This window comes from Eurosta solidaginis, chromosome 2, assembly GCF_040869045.1.
Source record: "Eurosta solidaginis isolate ZX-2024a chromosome 2, ASM4086904v1, whole genome shotgun sequence".
In the NCBI taxonomy this organism is placed as follows: Eukaryota; Metazoa; Arthropoda; class Insecta; order Diptera; family Tephritidae; genus Eurosta; species Eurosta solidaginis.
The window spans coordinates 40,378,820-40,394,977 of record NC_090320.1 but is presented as its reverse complement, the minus strand read 5'-3'; the positions used below and the strand labels follow the sequence as shown (position 1 = coordinate 40,394,977).

The window sequence follows — 16,158 nt, the reverse complement described above, 5'->3', positions numbered from 1 at the left end:
GTAGAAGTATTTGTAATGGTATAATTTTACTTTCAGTGGATCGATTTAATATTTGGTTGTAAGCAACAAGGGCCCGCTGCGGTCGATGCTGTAAACGTTTTCCATCATCTCTTTTATGAAGGCAATGTTGATATTTACAAGTAATAAACTTCATTTTCTCCCTTTTATATTCTATAGGAAGCTAACAAATATAATACTTTCTTTATAGCATCGATGATCCGCTGAAGAAAAATGCCACTATAGGCTTTATTAATAATTTTGGGCAGATACCTAAACAGCTTTTCAAGAAAGCGCATCCTGCTAAGAAAATGTCAAATTCACGCCATTCCACTTTAATCGATCCGAGCGCTTTAATACAGGGCAATACCAGCGTTTTACAATCTGAACGTTTATTCTTCCATAATTTAAATAATCTTAAACCGAGCCTACACCCAATTAAGGAACTGAAAGGACCTGTTGGTCAGATATTGCAACCGGATAAAACTGTGTTTGCCGTCGAACAGAATAAGGTAAAGTCATTTTACCGTGTTATGCACATTTTCTTTCGTTATTTATTTGTAAAACTTTCCACTTCTCAACCAGGTTATGATGCCACCTTCCTATACAAAATATATCGCCTGGGGCTTTGCTGATCATTCGCTGCGCATAGGGCTGTACGACTCTGATCGCGCTTCATTTGTTTCGGAAGCGGCTGCTCAAAACTCAGGGGAAATACTTTGCTGTGCTTGCCCCAATGGTAAAATGATTGTCACCGCCGGCACTAGCTCGGTAGTGACTCTATGGAAGTTCGATGCGAATCGCAAGAGCCTCACAGTGCGCAATTCACTGCATGGGCATACAGATGCTGTAACATGCTTGGCGGCTAGCGCCGCTTATAATGTCATCATATCGGGATCGCGTGATGGCACCGCCATCGTTTGGGATATGTCACGCTTCACGTTCGTGCGACAATTGCGCGGTCATGCGGGGGTTGTGGCGGCTGTGGCAATTAATGATTTGACAGGCGATATTGCCACCTGCTCGGCGACTTGGTTGCATGTTTGGTCCATCAACGGCGATCCGCTGGCAATGGTGAATACGTGTGTTGGTAGCGCTGATCGCATGCAGCAAATATTATGTGTTGCATTCTCACAAATACGTGAGTGGAATCAGGAGAATGTGGTGATTACTGGCTCTACAGATGGTGTGGTGCGGGTATGTTAAGAAGATATTTGTAGCGATAAAAATTGAGTTTTTATGTCGTTACAATTTCTCTGTCTCTCTCTTTGCAGATGTGGTCTTTGGAGTACACACAAGTGCCTATTGACCGCAAGCTGAAACGCGCCACAGAAGTGGGTTCACAAGATCGTCCACAAAGCACAGAACGTGAAAACTCATGCGACTTCAAAGATGATGGTAAACTGAAAATGCTCAAGCATATGGAGAGTTTGTCATTGCAGGAAGAAAATGGTAGATACATGAATATAGAAAAAAGTAATAGTATTGAGTTTGGCATTTATATTTCTTTGTATTTATTTAATAAGCTATTGCGAAATCTGGTTCGGAAAGTAGCATATCAGAAACTTCTGAACACTCACAACACTCAACAAATTCGCATAAGGCTGCGGCGGAAGACCAAGAGCCTGTGGATAGGGACGGGGAAGAAGGCAAGGACGGTCAGCGACGCAAAAGTTCATTGACTGGCGCCAAATCCTTGCATGAAATGAAGGCGGCAACGGTGGATATTGATACTGTAGCTTGCAAATATGTGGAGGGTAGGCAATTATATTTAAATGCTCATTAATGTGGAATAATAAAAAAAATATCGCAGATGAAGATCGCACTTTGCGTCCCAGCAAATCGGACACCAGTCTTACTGATGGCTTTGTAATGGTTGACAATGATAAGCATAAAAGTGCACAATCGCTGCGGAAAGGTACGAAAAAAGGCGAATTTTGAAGACTACATGCTTGGTGAAGTTTGATAATTATTATTTTTTTTATAAGTTATAAAATATCAATATGATTACAGTATTGAAATATAGTACTGCGATCAGGATCAAGTCACATGATATGATATCAAATCGTGTCACGTGACATATCAATACATCAACTCACATCGCTTGATTTTTGATCACTTGATCATACCATATCTTGAAATTGATATTAGGTGAAGCTCATATCACATGAATCTTAATTAAATCATATCATGCTAGCTAGCATCTTAAAGAATTACATTTACGAGTATTCACGTGAGCCTGAGTATCGGCTTACTTGCTTACGTATGTGATTATATTTTTAACATAGTTTAAAAACAACAAAATACACTGAAGACAAATAATTTTTGAGCAGAAAAGTTGATAACGAGCTGATGTGAAATATGATATATTAGATCAATTGATATCCTATTTGTCGATTTCGCATCACCTTGTCAAGAAAACATCCCTCGGCATATAAAATCAAATGATCTGTATCACATAATAACATAATCACCCTTATCGCGAAGTTCACGCGGAAAAGTGTTCGCCTTCACTTTTTTGTTCGGGTGAACTTTTTCCGCCTATCGGCAATTTCGGGCGAACAAAAGTTCACTTCGAAACAGCTGATGCTCTATTGTGAACTAGCAGTGAACAACTAATTTACTTGCAATTGTGTAAATTTTGTAAACAAGCGTATATTTCCTTAAAATACAACAAAAATAGAAATAAACAATGTATAAAATAATGTTTAGTATTGCACTTAGGTTGGTATTGATTGAGCGCGAGGAGAATATAAATGTGAAAGCGATTCGGAGGCAATTAAGGGACAGTTCTAACCCTTTGAAGCTAAATGATTCACTGATTTCAGCACTTTTAAATAACAAGTTATAGTTTTTTCGCCAATATTACATGGTAAACAAGCCGGCATTCTAATATTTGCTAGATATCTTACCAACTCCTTGCCCCCATTGAAGCACAAATTTGGAGTTCCACCAATTGTAAAGTTGAGTACATGTCTTCGTTTTTACGCATAGGGAAAGGCGTTGGAAAGGACCAAGGAGTGGGTCTTAGCCAATCTTTTTTCAGCGAGGTGCTCAAAATTTTGGAACCGTTGCTTTGTCCACAATGGATAACTTGGCCGACTGATACGTTGTCATAAAAAATAGAATTTATATACTTAAAAATACAGGAATTTTACTTTTTTCCCCTCAGCTTCCGATTGTGCATTATTTATTGATATATTTATAATAATAAAAGTACATATAATTATAAGAGTACCAAATTTCAAACCAAAAAATTATTTACATTTATCTTCGTTCGCCTGGAAAATGTAAGTGAACAAATTTGTGCTTCCCCGCTGTTCATTTCACCCGAACAAAGAGTTGCCGATAAGGTGAAATCTTTTTCGAACACGAAAAATTCTTTCGCCACCCTCTGCGATAGGGTGAACAAAAACTGTGAATATTTTCGGGCAAAAAAAAAAAACTCGCGATAAGGGTGATTAAATCATTCATATCATTTGACTTTACGTTGGATTGTATCATAACTTGGATATCAATTTGTTTAAGGGCGACATCACATCACATAGACTCATGTCATATACTTCCAAGTAAATCGTGTCATTATGGATATCACAATATATTTGATAATTCAATCACACGATGTCATATCACCTCAAATGACATTACATTTCTTATTTTACATAAAAAATGTTATATAAACTACTTCAATTTCGTCACTTGATATCATGCACAAGCAACATCACATACTTGATTCAAAAAAGATATTATACCTTGTAACGCAGTTGATAATAATCGAGATCAAAACACACGAGTACTAATTAGATCACAATATACTTGCTAGCATCTTCGAAAATCGATTGATCAATTGATACACAACTGCAATATGTCGTATACGCCATGAGGTTAACGTCACAGTAAATCATATCGTACCAGCTTATCTTACGCGAGTTAAAGTATTCCACTTGATGTAAAAAATTAATGATAAAAATGTCCACATCATTTGATATCATATGTATCACATAAATGCCTCATCAATAGAATTCGCGTGATCACGTCACAGTAATTAATATAACCGCCTAAAAAATAAACGACATCATTATAATTCATATCAAACCAATTCGTTTGATTTATATCATTTTACTTTGTTTAAACCATTTAGTTTTCATACCATTTTATATTTACGAAATATACAAAGGCAATATCTCTTAGTACTCCCTATAAATCTTACTGAATTTTGTTTATTTAGCACATTTGATATATTATTTTTAGGTTTTAAATGGCATCGTCAATTAATGTTCCGTTCTAAACTCACAATGCATACAGCATATGATCGCAAAGATAATGCTGAACCGGCTAGTATAACTGCACTAACGGTTTCAAAAGATCATAAGATATTGTATGTGGGTAAGTAAAGGAAAAGAAAAATGTTTATGAGAGTTAAGAATTTTGTAATTAATAAAACAAAAATTAAATTCGTGACAGGTGACGCACGCGGACGCATATTCTCATGGAGCGTAACTGAGCAGCCGGGGCGAGGTGTGGCAGATCATTGGTTAAAAGATGAAGTCACCGATCAGTGTGTGAAATGTCATGTCAAGTGAGTATTTGTAGAGAAAAACTTTTTTTATGTTTAAACAATTTTTACTTTTTATGGCAAAAATTTGTTAAACTAAAAGTTCAATTAAAAAGTCTTAAGAACTTCAAATTTTTTTTATATTTCGACTGCTGAGTGGAATATCACCCTATCTCGGCTGCAGTTTCGAAAACGCCCTTTACACGGAAAATGTTTGAATAACTCCCTCTTTCAAAATCTGTTTTAAAAACAATTCGGTTGAAGAACGCTCTATTTCACAAGTTCCTATCTGAGCTTAAATTAAAGACATTTTAACATTGCCTGGGGGGTATATCAACATGGGAAAAGGCGTTCTTGAATTATGAGAAAATGCGTTTTTGAAAGAAATAAAATAGGGTGTGCTTGAAAAATACTCCCAGAAAGGGCGCTTTCGAACTGGCAGCTGAGATTTTCAAATTGTAAAAGAGTTAAAAATATTTATCAAGACAGGTTCATATTGCCTTATACAATTTTGTTGTTGTTGATATTAGAAAAAAATTACAAAATTTATACAAGGCGATGGTTACTGGCGCATATTTTTGAATTTCACTTCTTCAATAGCTAGCTTTTCGGGATCTGAGTTTTGAAGTCGAAATCTCCAACATTTATACTTTATACTGGTGTAAAGGCAAATGCCGCTATCCACTCAGCCATAGAATGCCCGCTGCTTGCGTTGTAATGCCTTTTTTGTTGCCATTCCTTTTTTATACAGTTGTGTGGCATTTTTCAGGCGAGTTCAACATAACTTTGATTAGTAATATTGGATTTTTAGCAGTGCGTTATTAGCAACGCTTTTGTATTAGTTCAAAGTTCTGGTAAACGCGCCTGAAAATATGCTGCTACATTTTAATTAAAAACATATAGTATATATATGTACCAGAGATCTGCTTTGAGTACTAATAAAATTAGTGCACTTAGTCATGAGCCAAGAAATTGTGTCTAAATGTGTACTTAGTCAAGTACAGAAAAATACTAGGAGTGATTACCACATAATTTACCGGAGCGACTCGGGATTTTTCCCGACCAAGGACTGTCATTTCAGTGTGACCCCATTTAATTTGTTTCGTCCCTCCCACAAATTGTCATCCTCCCAGCAGCTCCTTGCAGCAGGACTGACATATTCTCTTACTCCGGGAAGGTATCGAACCCAATCCGGGTCCGTCTCCTGACCCCGGTCCTGAGAAATGGTTTTGCTGCATTTGCCAGAAAAGAATCTTTTTAGGACGGTCATACTCTGTTCAGTGTGTCTCGTGCAAGGGATGGTTGCATCGGACAGGTTGTTCTGGGCTTGATCCCAAAACCCGACGTCCACATAACTTTTATAAATCTTTTGTGGCTCCTTGCTGCTCACGCCCAAGGGCGTCCCGTAGTCTACGCCTAAGCGTATCCCCACTACCTTCCAGCAGCTTCGCTGCTCAGCAAGCCACAACAAGTACCCGCTGCTGCTCGCGCCCCACGGCGCCAACAGCTGAAACAGCTGATACCACCCATAACTACTACCTTCGTAGTAGAGCTGGTAACAATGCTGAGCATCAGCCCCTGCCCCCGTCTTCTTCTCCCCCCCTCTTTTCTGGCAGCAATCGTGCAGGTCAGGGAAACATACTCTTAGTCCCTGCCTCCGTTTGCACCGTCTGCCAGCACAGAATATATAGGTTTGCGACATCCGCTCAATGCAGCTCCTGCCTTGGGTGGTGCCACTTTCCTAGATGTTCTGGTCTCCGCGACGGCAACCCCTCGACGGGTTTCATCGCGCCATGTTGCCAGGTCGCAAACCCAAATCATCCGGGTACCCCAATGCTTGCCCAAGGGCGCCCAGTCCCAAGGCCACAACAGCAATTGCGTCCTGGCCTTCCACAACCTAGGCGTAGCCACCCCTCACTTACCCCTAGAGTGGCGGCGTCACCCCTCATGCACTTCAGAATTCTGCAGTTCAACTGTAATGGACTAACTGGGAAGATTACGGAGATAGTCGATTTCATGAAGCGGCACAACATCCGCATTGCTGCGATTCAAGAGACTAAACTCACAGCAAGATCTGCATTGCAGACCTGCTCTGGTTATAATGTCCACAGGAAAGACCGCGAGAGTGGAAATGGAGGCGGCCTCGCGTTTATTATACACCACTCTGTGCAATATCATATATTTGATCCTGACATCGACCGCAGTGACAATGTCTTAGAACTGGAAATGGAGGCGGCCTCGCGTTTATTATACACCACTCTGTGCAATATCATATATTTGATCCTGACATCGACCGCAGTGACAATGTCTTAGAACGTCAAGGCCTATCTGTCCGGTCAGGCGATGCAAATCTAGAAATCATCAACATCTACATCTCTCCTGTCACCTGTTGCCCCAGTGGATACCGCCCTAATATCGAGGCCTTACTCACTGGCAACAATCGCATTATCTTAGGCGATTTCAATGCCCATCACGACCTATGGCATTCAAACTTGCGGGCGGACAGTAGGGGTGAGATGTTGGCGGATCAAATAGACGAAACGACGTTCTGCACAATAAATGGAGACGCCACCACACGTATGGTAGGAAGTTGCCATAGCGCGCCAGATATCTCAATCGTGAGCGCAGAACTCGTAAACTGCGTCAACTGGCAGCCGATGGTAACATTGGCATCCGACCACCTGCCCATACTTATTTCGTTCGAGCGTACCGCCGACTTCATCGTCACCGAAAAACGCACTTTCATAAACTTCAAAAAAGGAAAGTGGGAAGAATATAAATCTGCAACAGACAGCAGCTTTGCTGCCCTCCCTATCCCGACTGATGCCCGCCAAGGGGAGCGTGCCTTCCGTAAGGTCATTGAATCCGCCTCGGCACATTTCATTCCCGCCGGGAGAATTCCCGAAATCCAGCCCCACTTCCCGGCGGAGGCCGCGAGCTTAGCGAGGGAACGCGACCTTATAAGACAGCTTGATCCAGGCGACCCCCAAATAAGGGATATAAACCAACGCATCAGATTGCTTGTGGACGAACACAAGCGGGCGAAATGGGAAGAGCACCTAAGAGGTTGTAACCTCTCTACCGGTGTAGGTAAACTTTGGTCCACCGTAAAGTCCCTATCGAATCCGACTAAGCACAAAGACAAAGTTTCCATCGCCTTTGGCGATAAGGTGCTGTCGGATGCGAAAAAATGCGCGAGCGCTTTCTGCCGACAATATATAATGCATCCTACGGTCGACAAAAATAGACGGAGAGCCAATAGACACGCACATAAACACAAACTCAGTGCGTCACCAATTACCATCACCGCTAGAGAGGTTGAGGACGCCATTGGTCGCGCTAAACCATCCAAAGCAGTGGGCCCAGACGGCGTAGCCATGCCGATGCTTAAAAACCTAGGGAAAGAGGGTTTCAAATATTTAGCGCATGTCTTCAACCTGTCTCTTTCCACCTTTGTCATACCCGAGAAATGGAAAATGGCCAAGGTGGTCCCGCTACTAAAGCCTGGGAAACCAGCTAACGTAGGTGAGTCATATCGTCCGATATCTCTCCTATCGCCAGTGGCAAAGACGCTTGAAGCCATTTTGCTCCCTTATTTCCAAGCACATTTGCAGCTAGCCCCTCATCAGCATGGCTTCAGAAAACTCCATAGCACTACCTCCGCGCTAAATGTCATTAGCACCCAGATAAATTGCGGTTTGAATCAATATCCCCACCATAGAACAGTACTCGTAGCGTTAGACCTATCAAAAGCTTTTGATACGGTCAACCATGGCTCGTTACTGCAAGACCTGGAAGGGTCTACCCTTCCCCCATGTCTTAAAAGGTGGACCGCAAATTATCTGGGTGATCGGCAGGCATCGGTGCAATTCAGAAACGAAACATCAAAACAAAGGAGAATTAAACAAGGGGTGCCACAGGGTGGTGTCCTATCCCCGCTTTTGTTTAATTTCTACATATCTAAGCTACCTTCACCACCGGAAGGAGTCACAATCGTTTCCTACGCCGATGACTGCACAATAATGGCCACAGGCCCAGGCCCAAAGATCGATGAGCTATGCAATAAAATAAACGGCTATCTCCCTGATCTCTCCAGTTTTTTCGCCTCGCGAAACCTTATTACAACATGGACGCCCCAAATGTCGACCATATTGAACATCCACGTCGATGGCACTACGCTACCGACTGTCCTACACCCCAAAATCTTTGGTACCTGGGGAAAAGATAAAGAAACGCTCTTGACCACATACAAAGCAATTAGCCAGCCGATTACGTGCTACGCGTCACCCATATGGTCGCCAAGCCTAAAAACCACCCACTGGAAGAAACTACAGGCCTGCCAAAATACTGCTCTCAGAATCGCCACGGGCTGTCTTCTTATGTCCCCAGAGCACCATCTGCATAATGAGGCGAGAATACTCCCCATCAGGGAGAGAAATGAGATGCTGACCAAACAGTTTCTGTTGAATACCCAGAAACCTGGGCATCCCAACAGACATCTGATTGACGAACCAGCACCGCCTAGGGGCCTAAGGAGTCATCTCCGTAAGCATTTTGAGGAAATACGGCAACTGAGAACCCAGCCGTATGAAGCGGAAAAACACAAGCAGGTCCTTGGTGAACTCCAGTGAATCCAGTACTTGAAGAAAAATATCCAGAACTCGCAGAAGAGGAACGCATACTCCCCAGGGAAACGCGTGTCACTCTTGCTCAACTTCGTTCTGGATACTGTAACAGGTTAAACTCTCACCTATCCAGAATCAACCCCGACATACAAAATGTATGCCCTGCTTGCAATGTGTCCCCACATGACACCAACCATCTCTTTAATTGTAATGTGGAACCAACGCCTCTAACACCCCTTTCCTTATGGTCCACCCCTGTTGAAACGGCAAGTTTCCTTGGACTCCCGTTAGAGGATATTGATGACAATTTGTGATCGGTCGCGGCTATTAGGTGGGGCGAGCATTGCTACAACAACAACAACCACATAAATTAGAAATTACATATGAGTGTCCCGCAACACATATGTCGCTTACATATATGACATTGTTGAGTATAAACTGATTTCATAGTCGCTTTAACTCAGTAGCACGTTGATTTCGTGTGTAATACACTGTATACTTCGTTTATTATCGGTTTTACTTTAGCGCTGTATTCAGTTTAGTTTCGTGTACATCGTTATGTTGCTAGCGTCAGAAGACTGATATGACTTTATTCATTTTATTGCACTGTTAGTCTTACTTAATAAGACAATTGAGTACTGGGCTGCTTCGTGGCTTATGAGCGGTTATTCATTTTACGAAGCATGACTAAATGTGTGTTAGTGGATATAAGTGCTTGATATTCTTTGATTGCATACGCACTAATAGTCATTTTTTGGTTAGTCCACTAATATCTTTAAAAGATGAATAATTACAGTTCACTGATATGTACTTAATGCTTCAGCTTTAAACAATTTTAATCAACCTTGAAACTTTGCGTTTACCTTAGATTCAATCTCTACGAACGCAAACATCACTGTCGCAACTGTGGACAAGTATTTTGCAACAAGTGCAGTCGTTTCGAATCGGAAATCTCACGTTTACGCATACTCAAGCCAGTGCGTGTATGTCAGGCCTGTTTTAGTCAATTACGCGCCAACTCAGTAGATAATTAAATAAGTGCAATCTGTATGAAGAAAGTAAATGGAGACAGCGACAAATATCTATTTAAAGTTTTAGCAAAAGAAAAAATTACACAAAAAACCAAAATTATAATATAGAAAAATGCTCTTTTTAATATTTATTATACTTCAATTTTATTTGTTAAATTATGTTTTTGTTTTAATTTGTATATATGTATGCTTTATATTTTAATATATATTTTTTATAAATGTACATTTTGTTTGTATAAACTTGTATTTGTATTTGTATTTTATGCTATTTTTCTTCGATATTTCTATATCTTTTATAAATTGTTATTATTACCATCAAAGAAGAAGGCTGTTTTATAAATGCTATCATTATTAACTCTATTTAAATTTTAAACTTTTCAAACTAACCAAATGCCAATTCAAAACACTCAAAACGTGAAAACAAGTAAATATCACAAAAATATCATTTTTACACACAGAAGCTCACCATAAAACTTTTTGCTATAAAGTAAAACAAAACTTTTTATACTTTCTATTTATTTATTATAAAAACTATACAGTAATATATATATGTGACCCGGTCTATGAAAAGGTGGCTTGTGACTCAAAAAAATGTTTCCACTTTTTTTCTGGTTTCGATAGTTTTTGAGACGCTCTTTCACGTGGTGAAAACTAGAAAGTTCTTACTTGCTTAGAAGTGTACTAAAAATGTGCAGAAAGAAGAGCACAAATGAAAGACGATGAAGCCTTTCCACTTTGGTGGCTGGTGAAGCATCCTCAGATTTTTTTGATAGCATTTTTTTCGATGGCAATGGAGCCAGGTCAGAAACTGGTTTGTGCTTTGCCTTTTGGGCATGACTGTTCATAATGCAAAAAAAACTGCTAAGAAACTGAAGAAATGCATTGTTTATCTTTAAAAGCTGTTTCTCGCAATTTCTTTTTTGAGTCATAAGCCACCTTTTCATAGACCGGGTCACATATAAATTATTATTAAAATACCATACAATTAAAAAAATAGGTATAATTATAAATAACTAAAATAAAAATTGAGTTTTATTGAAGCTCAAATGCAAATTGTATACCAAATGTGTCTAACAATAACAAAGCTTATAATAATAATAAGCAAATATTCAATGCTAACACTTGTAGCTGAATTTCTAAGACAACATCACACAATATATCAATTGCATATTTAGTTGCAGTTAAAATAATAAAAATTAAGATAAAAATTTGAAAAGGTTAAAAGGCAAAATAAAAAAATTGTAGCTCTAAACAAATATTGTAATTCATTGCATTGTATTTGTAAATTAAATGTATTGGCATATGTCATAGCGTTTGTCTATCTTTTTATTTGTGGTTATATGGCTTATCTAAATATTTGCTAAAATGTATACCGAAAAAAAAAAAAAAAATTGTCTACTGCAGGTGACACCAAAAACTATTAGCAGCCTGTTAAGGGAATTTGAATTTGCATGCGCATGTTATTGTTATTATATATTTATGCATACACATATATACATACATACATATGTATTAATGACTGCGTAAAAAATAGAAAATACATATTTGAATAAAGAAAATAATGTAAAGTTTTAGCAAAAAAAGACAAAAACAAAAATTGAATGGAAATTTCAAAACATTTAAGTTCTCTTATACATACATATTGTGACGAATATTAGCAACACTAAGGGATACTATCATCTTTAAGCCGATGCTAAGCAGTGACTTGTATGCACATTAATAAATCAAGCATTATATCTACATATATGTACGTACACGCAGCGGAGAAGAGACGCACAAACACATGCATATATCTTATCTGAGATGCTTCCAAAAGTAGGCAATTATAAATGTGCAAGTATCAGTCACATCGCGCATATGAGAAGCTATAAACGTAGTAATTTTATAGCTGATAACTAACTAGTAAATTCTAGAAATGGAAGCGCCTAGAAGTATGCGAACGAGAAATCACAGAGTATAAAAGGCAGCAACAGTAAAGGCACGACAATCAGTTTGATTTAAGCATTGCATCTGTCGAGCAATAGAAGTATTATATTTGAAAGTACTTTAATAAAGGCCATTTTGCATTATTGAATAGTGGAGTTATTTATTCAACGGTTTAGTGATTCGAACGTTAGTAGAAGGTAGCAAATAAGCGGAATTCAGTAAATTCGTTACAATATGTATTAGTAATTGATGAGAGCACAATGAAATGGAATATGTACTAAAAACAAATACAAATTTAAATCTATGAAACTCCTTATTCATAAAAAAATAAAAAATGATTATTTAGCTCTTATTATTGGAAATTTGTATGGAAATATCATTTTAAAGCGCTTTATTGATCTTTTTTTATGAATAAAGTGGTAAAACCATGATGCAATAAAGCCGGACAGGTGAAGTCAGTAGTAAAACAACAAAAATTTGACGACGCTCATAACATGGTCATGAATTTTAAAGCAGTAGAAAAGAAAAACTTTTAGTATTATTATGCTCCTTTTTTACTACTTTACTGATGCAATGCGCGAAGAAAAGTCAGGCTCGTTATATTTCCACATTGGAAAATGGAAATAGAAATAAAAGTGAAAATAAAAGAAGGAAATTAAAGCAAGTTGTAGAGAAGTTGGAAAAGTAAAGAGAACAAAAGGGAGAATGAAAGTAAAAGTAGGAATAAGGACAATGTTTTGCGAAAAAGTAAGAAAAAAGGTTAAGAGAATGAGTAATAATGATATATGGATTGATATGATTAGGAGTAATAGTGAGCGTTAGACTAAGAAAAGAGCAAGACAAGGTCCGCAATATGTGTTACTATCCGTGATCGAAACACATTTTCTAAATCACAATAGCTCTGGAATGGTAAATCGGATTAATGACATATATAAACTAGCGACAAAAAGGTCTCGTGAGATCCATATCTAATTATAACTTTTAGAAATAGTTTGACAATTGCATAGTTTTCGTTTGAGTCAAAATGGTTTTCGGTCACTGATCGTAAAGCGTATACGGTTCCAGGAAGAGTAAGAGAAAAAGCTGGGCCCGTATCGTGTTATACGATCACGTAACGAAAGTATTTTCACTCAAACGATAAAAGAGGAAACTGTCAAAAGATTCGTAAAACTGTTAATAAATATGGATCTAATGAGTACTGGTAGTCACCATTTTACATATTTCCCTAATGCGATGAATCATTTCAGAGCTATTGGGATGGATCCCTATCACCGATCGTATGACACGATAATTTTGTAAACGCAGAAGCGGTTGTAAAAGAGAGATAGAGGAGAGGCAGGTTGATAGCTAAAAAAAAAGCCAACAACGTCTTTCGGGTTTGATTGATCATATGGCGGAGAGCACTTCATGTTTGTTAAAACGCTTTCAGAGTTAGCCAGAACTGTTTTTAACAAAAAAAAAAAAAAAAATGTGATAAGCCGCAGACTTCTTTTTTGCCATCAGCTAAATCCATATTTGCTGCTATATATATATCTAGGTCATTCACCTCTTTCGGCTCAACGAGCCTACCTTTTAACGCTTAGTTTACATAAATAAATGTTGGATCTTGGGGCCGTATACCGTCAATCCCGAGTTTTCGTATTACAAGCCTCCTAGATACTCAACAGTCTGTTTCCTTATTCTTTAGTTGTGTACAAGTGATACTCTGGATCATTTAGTTCAGTTGACTCGTAAATTTTTCATTTATTTTCTTTATTTCATATGCAAAAAGGAAATAATATCCTCCCACAAAAGAGACTACAGATCGCATGCCTTATTTCATACTTCAGAAAAGCATAAATGTAGTGTATTTTTATGATATAGAAAAAAATCAAGAAGCAACGCTTTTAAGTTAAGTGGGCGAGTATTGTCCAATGTGAATCCATTTTGTATTTTTGGTTTCCGGTTTTATTGCGTCATGGGTAAAACTACAAATCGGCATGCCATGCAAAAAGTACTCCTTTCTAAATTATAAACCTAGAATTTTTTTGTAAAAAAGTTTTGAAACATGCAAATTTTTGTATGGTTTATCGAAATCTAATGATAATTATATATATAGAACTGATATAATGTACATAAAATAACAAGTTAATTAAAAAAAAACAATAAAAAGTTTGAGAATAAAAAAAAAAATAATTAGTTATTGATGAAAGCACAATAAAATCAAATAAAATAAAAAAATAAAAAAATAAAAAAAAAATAAATTAACACTACAGAGAAGACTTATACATACAAAGATAAACTAAAACAAAAAAAAAGTAGCATAAGATACACCAAAAATTAAAATAATAAAGCTTAAAAACAAAAAAAAAATTAAAACGTAATAAATCCAACTTTCTCCAAAATCATAATAAATTAAAATACCTAAGAATAGAAAAAAAAACTTAATTTAAATAAAAACATAAACAAAACTGTTAAAAAAAGTATATAAAAGAGTAGCGTTATAAATAAAACAAAAGTTGAAAAGTTGAAAGTAAATGTGGGAAAAAATTTAAACATGAAAAGTATTACAAAAAATTACAAGGCAACAAAACAAATTTGAATATATGTATTAGAAAATTTAGAAAAAAAGGCAAACTCTTTGTGCTTGCAAAATTGCAAAATATATTACAAAAAATTTGATGAAAATATAATTATGCTGTGTTTGTATTTGTAGGGAAGGAAATTGTTTGCTTTTTTGTTTTAGGCAGTTCACATTACGTTATAAATAAACGCGGGTTAATCGGTTTATCGGTAACTTCTTTCAATTTGTGTATACCTATTGAACCAAAGCGAATGGCAAAGTTTTTGTTTTTGCAATATATAGTTATCTTCTTGTAGATTAATCCACAATTTGATAGTTCGATGATCCGTACCTCACTAAGGTTCTTTACACATCGCTGGTTCGTCCAATACTCGAGTATTGCTCATGCGTTTGGTCCCCTGTTTCTCAAAAGCATATAAAGTGTCTTGAGTCATTTCAAAAGCAATTTTTGATATTTGCATTGCGCGGCCTTAATTGGGACTCAAGTATCCACCTTCCTCCATACAGAAGTAGACTTCTTCTTATTAACTTGTCCACTCTGGAAAATCGGAGAATATTACTGGGGGTATTGTTCGTCCATAAGCTCATTATTGGAGAAATTGATTCTGCGGACCTTCTCAGCCGCTTGTTTTTTGCGGTTCCCCCTAGAATATCCAGACACTACGTTCCTTTCTATTTACCCCTTTGTCGACGAAACTTTGCTAAAAATAATCCTATTCTTATCTGGTGCGCGCACTACAATGACTTGTATAGCTGTATCAGTCTTGAATGTACTTTTGCCACTATACGTAATGCAATATTTGCCTATCAAATTTAAGAGATACAAGCTAATTTAATTTGCCGGCATTTTATTTCTTCCATAAAAAACAGGAACTATCTCGTTTAAGGATGGAGGAACATTTATCAACATGTATCATTAGGAAGGAACAAGACAGTACTGTGTTGATTGGAATCTGGTGCATTCCAACAACGTAAAAATATGTTTTTTCATGAGTCACTGACCGGAATCGTATGCATTCCGGCAGTATAATCTTATGGGTCAGGCAACGAGCTGATTGGAATCCGGTGCATTCCAACAACACAGGTCATGTTACTTTTTTATGCCGTGTGATGGCGTATCCTCATTACACTACTCTTAGTACTGCCAGATTCCCATGACATGCTGATTGGAATCTTGTTGCATTCCAACAGGAAGATTGGAATCCACTGCATTCCGAAATCATGCTGCGCGGAATCTGATGCATTCCGCCAGTATAAGATCTCGGTATAAGACATTATTTCTGCTCATATTTCTTATTATTATTATATTCCGAAATTAAAGAGTAAGGTTCATTAATATATATTTGTTTGTAATATAACATTGTTGAAATCTCGATATATCTTAAATTTTATGTTTTGAGTTGTTTATTTATATATCTTTTATATTATGCAGTCGACCATAGTTTGTCGTCGACTTTAAAT

At 37.4% G+C, this 16,158-nt stretch overlaps 1 protein-coding gene across 5 annotated transcripts in view; it reads left to right on the top strand.

The window, feature by feature from the left end:
• Nucleotides 1–14,309, top strand: part of bchs (WD repeat and FYVE domain containing 3 bchs) — a 79,678-nt gene extending 65,369 nt beyond the window's left edge. For all 5 annotated transcript variants that reach the window (XM_067765106.1, XM_067765103.1, XM_067765104.1 and 2 more), the window contains 9 exons: nucleotides 37–140; nucleotides 209–509; nucleotides 583–1,194; nucleotides 1,272–1,449; nucleotides 1,524–1,754; nucleotides 1,811–1,915; nucleotides 4,249–4,383; nucleotides 4,462–4,576; nucleotides 10,046–14,309. In XM_067765106.1, coding sequence (XP_067621207.1) covers nucleotides 37–140; nucleotides 209–509; nucleotides 583–1,194; nucleotides 1,272–1,449; nucleotides 1,524–1,754; nucleotides 1,811–1,915; nucleotides 4,249–4,383; nucleotides 4,462–4,576; nucleotides 10,046–10,211 — 1,947 coding nt within the window. In that variant the 3' untranslated portion in view covers nucleotides 10,212–14,309. The remainder of the gene's footprint in view (nucleotides 1–36; nucleotides 141–208; nucleotides 510–582; nucleotides 1,195–1,271; nucleotides 1,450–1,523; nucleotides 1,755–1,810; nucleotides 1,916–4,248; nucleotides 4,384–4,461; nucleotides 4,577–10,045) is intronic.
• Nucleotides 14,310–16,158: the final 1,849 nt, after the last annotated feature.